Source organism: Heloderma suspectum, chromosome 4 (assembly GCF_057233095.1).
Source record: "Heloderma suspectum isolate Gila_16-S chromosome 4, 16-S_ref, whole genome shotgun sequence".
Taxonomy (NCBI): Eukaryota; Metazoa; Chordata; class Lepidosauria; order Squamata; family Helodermatidae; genus Heloderma; species Heloderma suspectum.
Window position 1 is genome coordinate 72,720,785 of NC_139461.1, and position 11,465 is coordinate 72,732,249.

The 11,465-nt window shown below is 42.1% G+C and overlaps 1 protein-coding gene across 2 annotated transcripts in view; it reads left to right on the plus strand.

The window, feature by feature from the left end:
* Positions 1-5,922, plus strand: part of KLHL14 (kelch like family member 14) — a 110,784-nt gene extending 104,862 nt beyond the window's left edge. The window contains exons 8-9 of one of the 2 annotated variants that reach the window (XM_084848090.1): positions 794-1,458; positions 5,311-5,922. In XM_084848090.1, the coding sequence (XP_084704216.1) occupies positions 794-934 (141 nt within the window). In that variant the 3' untranslated portion in view covers positions 935-1,458; positions 5,311-5,922. Of the gene's footprint in view, positions 1-793; positions 1,459-5,284 lie in introns of both variants that reach the window. The other variant, XM_084848091.1, reaches the window with a different exon arrangement.
* The last annotated feature ends 5,543 nt before the right edge of the window (positions 5,923-11,465 follow it).

The following is an 11,465-nucleotide window of genomic DNA, read 5'->3' on the forward strand; positions in this document are numbered from 1 at the left end:
GTCAAGGAGACACCTGCTGGGTTAACTGGTTTCCTTTAACCAATATAGGAGTAGTAACAGAAAAATAGATTTTTCTTATTTGGTAGCATTAACACAACAAGCTGACACGGGGATTATATAAATAATAAAACAAATAATACTTTATTATTTACAAGAAAGTTTATAAACATTATTATTTAATCTTCTTATACATATTTCTAACCTACCTACCCACCCATCTAACCCCATTACCAAAACCAAAACTCATTAGATGTACATTAACTGGATCCCTAAGCCCTCTCTGACTGTTAAACTGTCAAGCCTCCCTTTTTAAACTCCTTAAAATTCCACTCACTCACAAGCCCCTCCCACCTTTCACTCACACACCAACATTCCATTAACTCTGGCTTACCTGGATAACATTCTGTAATTCAAACACAAACATTTATATTGCCGTGCACATGTTACACGGGCAATGGTAATTCTTCAGTGTTTTTATCAGTTATCACTTCCAGGATCCTGCTGGACCTCGCCCTTCCCTCCCAAATGATTGTTAGGAGATCAGTGTCCCACCACTTCTCACTTTGCCCACCCCCAGCCCTGCTTTTTGGAAGCCTCTGCCATAGCTTGTGTGTTTTGTTTTGTTTTTTAAGATAGGAAGTTGTGTCTAGCTCTTATGCACATTTGTTATAAAGAGGAATACGTTGCAAGTGCTTGAACAATCAAGGACTTGTTCTTTTCTAGTTGAAGTTATCTAAATTTTGCTTGGATGTTATTTATCAGCTAGTTCAACCAGTCTTGTGTTGTATTACAGGGAGCCTACAAATCGTCTACTATTTGTTACAGTCCTGAGAAAGGAACCTGGACAGAGCTTGAAGGAGATGTAGCTGAGCCACTCGCAGGCCCTGCCTGCTCTACTGTCATACTACCTGCGTGTGTGCCATACAACAAATAACATACTGGAAGTACTGAAAAGAACACTGTTACCTTCTGGAAAGGAATGATGGGTGGCATAAATATTTTAAAGAACATAGTTCCTGGTACTACATACAACAAGACCCTACCCCTACACCCACATTTATGATTTTAAAAGAGGACTAAGTATAGCTCCCACCTCAGATAGACTGGTATCTTGTCAGACAATAGCTTAAATGCATGGAACATTGCACACGTTGACAGACAGCCATTTCAGATTGATCTTAACTTTTCCCTGCTATAGACCCTTATATTGATTCTAAATTTGAAGGAAAAAATAATGCTAAACATCCAAATACCGCCTGAACGAACAAGATTATTATTGTGCATTGTATTTTACCTGCATGGGATCTGTGCTGAAGTCATGATGATGTTGTTCACAAGTAATTCAGAACTGAGATACTGAAAAGTATTGCACTGCAGAATTGTCTCTTCGGTTAAACCCTAATCCATGGCCGCTTCACATGCTCTGCAAGCAACACATCAGAACGAAGATCATAAGAGGTAATGGCATAGCAATGCTTCTGTTTTGAGTAAATTGGCCCCTCATGTGCTCTGCCCCCATATTTCCCTGCGTAAGTATAGCAAAAAACAGAAGATTTTCAAACTTATTCTCACAACGAAGTTTCAGGATCGGTGCCAATGTCTGCTCTTATTTGCACTAGTATGAATCCACAGTCATTTTTCCAAACGTCCACAGATTTTTATTTCCTTTCTCTCTGTAGTATATAAAACATTTTGGTCCGTTCTAGATTTTTAAAAAAGTTTTGATTACACTTCAGCTTTTTCCTGTAATTAATTTACAAATATCAACTGTTAGTTAATTAGTTCGGGCAGTATCCAAAAGGGGGCTGCACCCCCATCAGTTCCATTCTACGATTGTGCAGTGGAGATTTAGCACTTCCAGGACCAACTGGAAACTAGTGGAAATGCTTGTTTCTGGAATGGGGCAGGTCAGAGGAGCTTGCATACGGGAGCTCCACCAATCCCGATCCAGAAATGAGCATTTCTGCTTGTTTTGGGGCTTCCTATAGGAAGCGTTAAATCTCCGTTGCACAAGCGATGGCTCCTGCTTGTGCAATGGAACTGGCAGAAGGGGTTGCTTGTGCAACAGCCCCATTGGATACTACCCTTAGTTAGATGTCCTTTTTTCCTACTTATCTCCAAAGACAAGAAGACAGAACTCGAGTGTAGTGATCCTTTATAAGATTTGAATCTTGTGGTATTCACAGGTAATTGGCAAGTAGCTATAATTCCTTAACCTGATTTACTTGGAAATATTTATAAACTATCTCTGTACCTTTGGTGAAAATAGATATGGACCTAGACTTAAGAGCCTAACTAAAGGCGCAATCCTATGGCCTCTAGTCAGCAGCTAGACTGCCAAAGGATACGTCGGTTCCCTGAGATCCAACCTTCCCCCCTCCCGTGCTGCCTCGTAGGCAGTGCAGAACCGCTCCATGCTTGGAAGAGGAGTGCAGAGCAGCAAAAACAGGACGTTCTGGGGCGGGGAAGGGGGAAATGCCAGTACGACACATCCAATGTGTTGTCTGGCAGCCACTTCCCCCGCTCTGTCTTCCTGTGGCTAGGCAGCTGAAATCAGTCTAGCCGCAAATGCAGGGCAGCTGAAGCGTGGAGGGGATGATCTCTTCCGTGCTTCTCCTGCCCTGCATTGGATAGGTGGTCACCCCTGAGTTCGGAGGCAGCCACCTATCCCAGTAGGATTGCTCCCTAAGGGCACAATCCTATGCATGTTTAGACAGAGAAAAGGCCTACAACTCCCAGCATTCCCCAGCCAGCAATGTTGGCTGGGGAATGCTGGGAGTTGTGGGCCTTTTCTCTGTCTAAACATGCATAGGATTGCGCTCTAAGTAACTTAAGGTGCAATCCTATGTATGTTTAGATAGAAAAAAGTCTTACAACTCCCACGATGACTCAGCCATTACCTTACTTGGTTTACTTCCTCAAAGATGTTTTTGTATTTCTGCAAACCTCAGGTTTCCCCTGAGCATGGGGATACCTCCTTCTTGTTTTTCTGTGGTCCGAGTTTGGCACCAGACCTTCAATACTCACCAGCTGGGTTCACTGTTAGAGGGAGTAATGCTGTCAGGGCACTTTCAGAACTTCCTCACTGCTCCAAAATTGCTGTGTCTGTCTTTACTGTCAGATTAATTTGGTATGTACCAGATTTGTATACCAAACACACTTCCTTAGCAATGATAAATGGGACTTAGGGTCAAGCAAGCTTAGTTAGTAAAGATGTGCATTGGATTTGGCCAATTCCCAAAGCCTAAGCCAAATCAGGCCCCATCAGACAGTCTCTGGTGCTTCCTGAGGCGAAGCAGGCTTCTCTCCAAAGTGACCAGAACTGGACCCGGACGAAGCTTTGATACCAACCCAGGCTACAGAGACCAGATACTCTGTCTCCTCCAAACATCGTCATTTAGTTTGGTTTCTCTGAATGTAGGCTACGAGCAGGGGACGGGGGGAGTTTGGTTGAGTGACTAATCCTAGGGGACATTTTACCAGGAACTCTCCAATCACTGTGTTTTGCAGGAGGGCAAGGATGGGACCATTATAGTTCTCTAGCCCCTGCACCTGTTCTTCTAACATTTTACAGGTTTCTTGCCTGGGGCACCTTTATGATGTGTGCTGTTTTCATACAGATTGCCCAAAAAGCCATGGTGGGGGAGGGGAAGCAAATCAGTCCTCCGCCCCTGCCATCCCTAAACAATTTCAGTATTCCCCTTTCATATAAACTGCTGCACCTATCCTTCTGAAATTTTGTAGGTTTCTTAGTTAGGGAGACCTCTGAGATGTCTATCATTTTCAGTACAATGGTCCACAAGAAACATAGGGGGATAAGCGCATCCTATTTTTGGCTACCCTCAAATGTAAAGGCTGCTCTTGCACAAAGCCACCTGCAGTTTTGTTCTGAAATTTGACAGACTTGATCTCCTCAGAAACGACAACTGCCCTTGCCTTTTTCATCCAATTCTGCCAAAAATAAAACATCATTGACTGTTTCCTTTAAAAAAAAATCAAAATATAAAGGCTTGAAGCACAGAAACCCTATACTTTAAAAAAAAAAAACATTTGGCAGGCGTAAGTGTAATCCCTCCCCCCACCCCAAGGGGCTACAGTGCCTGCAATATAAACCAATTCTGACAAAAAGGAAAAAACCTATAGCCAGTATTGCCCATGATAGTCAGTGGGGGGCATGAAGCCTCGGATTTCCTAATCTCAACTTTGTTCGGTACCAAGTCAAAGTGGACAGCCTCAGATAGGTCCAAGCAGGATCAGGCCATTTTCCAAAACACTGAATTGGGGTCCAACTCAAACCTACAGGTTGGTTCACACCTTCATTATTTAGGCATTGAGTAATATAACACCTTGATCCTATTTCATGGGTTGGCTTAGCTGTAGCACTGCAAGCAGGAATGTGCACCGTTGGAGTTAAAATCTGATTATATAACCTAGCAGAAGCAACTGGTTTTCCCTGCTTGCCAGGCATCCCATATCTATACTAGATTGCTAAATATGACCATTTCACATTTACGCTCAGCCTGTGCAAGGGTTTGGAGGGGGGCATCTTGCTCTACCTTGTCCAGCCTCCACCAGAGCCGAGTCACATCCCCATGGATGCAGTTATGTTCCATGTGAAGCAGGAAGACTAGCATTAGTAGACTGGGATTGAGCCCCAGTGCCAATGAGTCTAGATGGATTTTCCTTTTTGCCCTTCTTAGGACCCTTATGCCAGATGTTGTAAACCTCTGTCTCACTTCAGCAGCTCATAAATCAATGCATAAAGTTTCAAACCACTTTATGCTCAAGCACATATCCTAAACCCCTGTAGATTAGAATCCTGTGAATTCAGTGGAGATCTTCCAGTATGTTCAATTTAAGATCTAACCTGTAATCTGTATGAAACCTATAATTGTCTATTCAAAGATACAATTGATTGTATTTAAATATTATTTTTAAATAAGGCACTATAAAATCAGGGCCCTGCTTTCTAAAAGCTGTATGTACAAATCTCAATCACTATAATGCACAGGTGAGAAACAAAAGCACAAAATACAGGTAGGCAGAAGTCATAAATCATAGTTGGCCAAAGGAAAGGAGTACACATAGGGTAAGAAATCACACTTTAAGACTTGGGCTACTTAGAAAGTGATAAAATTAATAAAGGCTAAATATTGGCTGTCTTTTTACCACATCACTACTCATTATTATTATTATTATTATTATTATTACTGCTAATGCTACTGCTACTGCTATTGTTGTTTTGCTAATGCTAACTCCATTGTTGTCACTTCAACAAAACTAGCAGAGATTTGATCTCTTCATATGTAGCAGATGATTTGTTGAGAGAACTGCATCTGAAAGAAAGAAAGAAAGAAAGAAAGAAAGAAAGAAAGAAAGAAAGAAAGGTCCCTACTAAGGAGTTCCTGAAATTGGAATGTTTGTCTTGAAGACTCAACCCATTTTTCCTATGTTGTGCAATCTCTGTTAGTTTTGTATTTATTTGTGCTGTTCAGTTCAAAGGAATTCCTTGTAAAATAATACTTCGTGCAATCATAATTTGGGTGGGGGGAGGGTGTTTAGAAATATATATGTATATATAAATATATGAAAAGGAAGCCTGTTACAACAATAAATGAGAGGATGTTTTATGGCATTAAAAAAAAATCTGGATGTCCACTACTGAACATTGCCACATGCCACTGTTTAAATGCCACTTTAATGGGAAGGGATGGGGGTTTCTTGTCCATTTAAAGGTTCTTTTTTAAAACAAAGATAATTAAAGAATTTATGAGGATTATATGTAAATCTTTCTAACTTTCTGGAAGGCATGACCAAGGGAACCATACAAGTCACAAATAATGTAAATTTTGTACAGTATTAGAATGTGTAAATGAAGCCTGCTTGTAGGGTGAGGGAACTTTAAATAAAACCTTCTGTACTAATACATCTGTTTGATAAATGTCTGCTTATCAAATGTTTAAATAATCCAACATTACAATTTTCAAAAGTCTTTTCATCACATAGATGTGTAAAAGTCTTACAATTATCCAAGAGCATCTTTCTGCTCTTTGGCCTAAATGGCTATATAGACTTTTCTGTGAAAAGAAGGAATGCTAAGTCTTTTGAAGTACTGAATGCACAATACTGGAACATCTTGAGTCAAAAGGCCAACTCCCTTTAAAGGTCCTTCCTTATACCTGGACACCCAACTGTCAGGGATGCTCTGACTTGGATTCCTGCATTGAGCAGGGGGTTGGACTTGATGGCCTTGTAGGCCCCTTCCAACCCTTCTATGATTCTGTGCTTCTATGACCTGAGACTGCAAGGTCAGAAAGAAGGAAGGCAGAATGTGCAAGTAGCAATGCAATTACTAGTCATCATGTAATCATTAAAGAAAGGGTGTGTGTGTGTGTGTGTGAGAGAGAGAGAGAGAGAGAGAGGCAGTAAAAAAGAGCATTTCACATTTTCTTGTTTTGTTCCAGGTTTTCAAATTCAAGGCAACCAAAGAAGGCTTAGTAGTACTGGAGGTCAGAATGGTTAGTGGGAGGGGAAGCTACACTAATGAATTCTAGAGTGCTTGTAATGCCATAAAAGATTCAGTTAATCTGCAGCATAGATGTTGATCAGTGGAACTGAACTCAGCTCCCTGGACCTTGTCAGATTTATTCTGTGCATGTCAGTGTTCCACACCAATTACAGATTTTAGAAGAGGCTCTCATGCAAAACTCTGTGCCCTAATATATAAGCCAACTCAGATGTAACTAAAATTAAAATCTGACTGTGGCAAATCTCTGTGATCCTGATATATGAAAATCCAAATAAATTATTTGTTCATAGAAATGAAAAATAACTTCAGCAGGAAATTTCAAAAATTACTTATGCAGGATTAATCCAGTTCAATGAATGCATCTTGCATTGATTAATAAAGCATCCATGAATTGCAAAATAAAACTACAGAAGATGTGCAGGGACATTATCTCTCTGTCCCTTACTGAAGCTAAAAAAGAGCATATAACCCTGCAAGAGACGTGGCCACTCAGTGTATTATTTTAATTGTAAGTGACTGAATGTAAATACAGTTCTGATAGTATTAGTATCACATTGGTATAGCTCTGATCATCTGTGTTGTTGTTTAAATCATTTTACTTCCCTGAAAAAACAAACATGACTATTTTACAGGTCAACAGGGTAGCTCAATTGAGTTTATTTTCCCCTCGCTTGATGGTTCAGGTGTGATGCTATTCTTCTGTACCCTTCTACCTCTCCTTTATGCTCTTCCCATGTAGATTTGGGATACATGACTTTTTGCATTCCGTGATTCCAAACCTGTTTTGCTTCCTAGTTCAGTGCACAAATAAATACTGTAATCTTGATGAAATAATATTTTGGACTGTGAATGGATATTTTCCCCCCTCCAACTTGATAGGTGTGGGAGGCATATTTTCTCCCAGTTCCGCATTAGAATGGGGAAGGCTGATAGTGCGCTGATCTGTGCCCAACACCACTCACACCTCATGCCTGGAAGCCAATGGAGGGAAGCCACACCTTGCAGCATATAATGTCTGGGACTGGCTCCCTCGCCCACCTCCTTCCAGGGCAGCTTGCTAGAAGTATGGAAGTGAGCAGGAATTCCTGCTGGCTTCAATGAAGGTTACAGGCAGCTTTAGACCTTGCATTTTCAGCAGTGTGGCCTTCCTCTTTGGGGTAACAACAACCTGGAAAGTGAAGGAAGTCCTCAAGAATAATTAAATATCTTAGTCTAGGGCACCAATTCTAGGACTTCACTCAGACTGCAGTATTTTGGAGCTTCCTCATTGAATGTAGGTTGGGCTCAGATGAGCACAAAAGCATGGGGAAAGCTAGCTCTAGTCTCAGGCTGCTGTTGTTGTTTATTCGGTCAGTCGCTTCCGACTCTTCGTGGCTTCATGGACTAGCCCACGCCAGAGCTTCCTGTCAGCCGTTGCCACCCCCAGCTCCCCCAAGGTCGAGTCCGTCACCTCCAGAATATCATCCATTCATCTTGCCCTTGGTCAGCCCCTCTTCCTTTTGCCTTCCACTTTCCCTAGCATCAACATCTTCTCCAGGGTATCCTGTCTTCTCATTATGTGGCCAAAGTACTTCAGTTTTGCCTTGAATATCATTCCCTCAAGTGAGCAGTCTGGCTTGATTTCCTGGAGTATGGACTGGTTTGATTTTCTTGCAGTCCAAGGCACTCTCAGAATTTTCCTCCAGCACCACAGTTCAAAAGCATCTATCTTCCTTCGCTCAGCCTTCTTTATGGTCCAGCTCTCGCAGCCATAGGTTACTACAGGGAATACCATTGCTTTAACTATGTGGACCTTTTTTGTCAGTGTGATGTCTCTGCTCTTCACTATTTTATCAGGATTTGTCATTGCTGTCCTCCCAAGAAGTAAACATCTTCTGATTTCCTGGCTGCAGTCAGTGTCTGCAGTCATCTTTGCACCTAGAAAGACAAAGTCTGTCACTGCCTCCACGTTTTCTCCCTCTATTTGCCAGTGATCAATCCAGCTGGTTGCCATAATCTTGGTTTTTCTGAGGTTTAACTGCAACCCAGCTTTTGCACTTTCTTTTTTCACCTTCCTCATGAGATTCCTCAGCTCCTGCTCGCTTTCAGCCATCAAAGTGGTATCATCTGCATATTGGAGATTGTTAACGTTTCTTCCAGCGATTTTAACTCCAGCCTTGGCTTCATCAAGCCCAGCACGTCTCATGATGTGTTCTGCGTACAGGTTGAATAGGTAGGGTGAGAGTATACAACCCTGCCGTACTCCTTTCCCAATCTTAAACCAGTCCTTTGTTCCGTGGTCTGTTCTTCCCGTTGCTACTTGGTCGTTATACATTCCTCAGGAGGCAGACAAGATGACTTGGTATCCCCATCCCACCAAGAACTTGCCACAATTTGTTATGATCCACACAGTCAAAGGCTTTAGAATAGTCAATAAAACAGAAATAGATGTTTTTCTGAAACTCCCTGGCTTTCTCCATTATCCAGCGGATATTGGCAATTTGGTCTCTAGTTCCTCTGCCTTTTCTAAACCCAGCTTGTACATCTGGCAAATCTCGTTCCATGAATTGCTGGAGTCTACCTTGCAAGATCTTGAGCATTACCTTACTGGCATGTGAAATAAGTGCCACTGTTCAATAGTTTGAACATTCTTTGGTGCTTCCCTTTTTTGGTATGGGGATATAAGTTGATTTTTTCCAATCTGGTGGCCATTCTTGTGTTTTCCAAATTTGCTGGCATATGGCATGCATCACCTTGACAGCATCATCTTGCAAGATTTTAAACAGTTCAGTTGGGATACTGTCATCTCCTGCTGCTTTGTTATTAGCAATGCTTCTTAAGGCCCATTCAACCTCACTCTTCAGGATGTCTGGCTGTAGCTCACTGACCACACCGTCAAATCTATCCCCAATGTTGTTATCCTTCCTATACATATCTTCCGTATATTCTTGCCAGCTTTTCTTGATCTCTTCTGCTTCTGCTAGGTCCTTGCCATCTTTGTTTTTGACCATACCCATTTTTGCCTGGAATTTACCTCCGATGTTTCTAATTTTCTGGAAGAGGTCTCTTGTCCTTCCTATTCTATTATCTTCTTCCGCTTCCGCGCATTGCTTGTTTAAAAATAATCCTTATCTCTTCTGGATAACCTCTGGAATTTTGCATTTAATTTGGCATGTCTCCCCCTATCACTGTTGCTTTTTGCTTTCCTTCTTTCTTGGGCTGCTTCCAGTGTCTCAGCAGACAGCCATCTTGCCTTCTTGGTTTTCTTTTTCTTTGGGACATTTTTTGTTGCTGCCTCCTGAACAATGTTGCAAACTTCTGTCCATAGTTCTTCCAGGACCCTATCTACTAAATCTAGGCCTTTAAATCTATTCTTCACCTCTACTGCATATTCATGAGGAATATTAGTGAGCTCATATCTAACTGATCTGTGGGTCTTCCCTATTCTCTTTAGTCTGATTCTAAATTGTGCAATAAGAAGTTTGTGATCTGAATTACAATCAGCTCCAGGTCTTGTTTTTACCGACTGCATAGATGTCCGCCACCTTTGGCTACAAAGGATGTAGTCAATCTGATTTCGGTGTCGACCGTCTGGTGAAGTCTATGTATAAAGTCGTCTCTTAGGTTGTTGGAAGAGAGTGTTTGTTATGCACAGTGAGTTGTCTTGGCAAAATTCTATCAGCCTATGTCCCGCTTCATTTTGTTCTCCCAGACCATGCTTGCCTGTAATTCCAGGTGTCGTTTGACTACCCACCTTAGCATTCCAGTCTCCTGTAATGAAAATAACATCTCCTTTTGGCATACTATTCAGTAGGTGCTGCAGATCCTCATAGAACTGATCTACTTCTGCTTCTACAGCATCTGTGGTTGGGGCGTATATTTGGATCACTGTGATGTTAAATGGCTTACCCTGAATTCGAATTGAGATCATTCTGTCATTTTTTGGATTGTATCCAAGCACTGCTTTAGCCACTTTATTATGAATTATGAAGGCTACTCCATTTCTTCTGTGGTCCTCTTGTCCACAGTAGTAGATCTGGTGGTCATCTGATGTGAAGTGGCCCATTCCAGTCCATTTCAGTTCACTGACACCCAAAATGTCTATATTTAATCTTGACATCTCCCCAATAACCACATCCAATTTGCCCTGGCTCATAGATCTTACATTCCAGCTTCCTATGGTGTGTTGATCTTTAGAACATCGGATTCGTCATTCACCACCAGCACCATCGGCTGCTAGCCGTCCTTTCGGCTTTGAGCTAGCTGCGTCATCACATCTGGGGCTAGTTGAACTTATCCTCTGTTCCTCCCCAGTAGCATTTTGACCATCTTCTGACCTGGGAGTCCCATCTTCTGATGGTATACCGACATATCTCTGGTTGTACTGATCCATTTAGTTTTCATGGCAAGAATACTGGGGTGGGTTGCCGTTACCTTCCCCAGGGATCGTATTTAGTCTGACCTCTCTGCCATGACCTTCCCATCTTGGGTGTCCCTTCATGGTTTAGCTCATGGCATCATTGAAGTACTCAAGCTCCAGCACCATGACAAGGTAACAATCTCCTTTGCTGAAGCTCAGGCTGCTACAATACTGCTAATAGGCCCCAGGAGTGTTAGGCTATGGTCCAGGCTGGATGGGGCTGTACAGGTGGGCTGCTGGCCTTCATTACTTGGGAAAGCCACCATCACTCCAAAGTTATGCTCAGAGCTTTGAAGGCTGAATTCTCTAGTAGGCCTTTTGGTTGGTTTTGCCTGGCATTGCTGCTGAGACATCTGGCCTGTTGGGTATTTTAGGCCAGAACCTGTCTTGAAGTCTAGAACTCCCCTCCACATTTTCTCACTAAGGACAGGCCTTTAGCGGTCATTCGCCCCAAAGGAAGCCTGCCTACAGAAAATTTGAGGGTCAAGTGAGTTCCTTGGATATGCGAGTGAACAAGATGGTCAGCCTATTCATAGT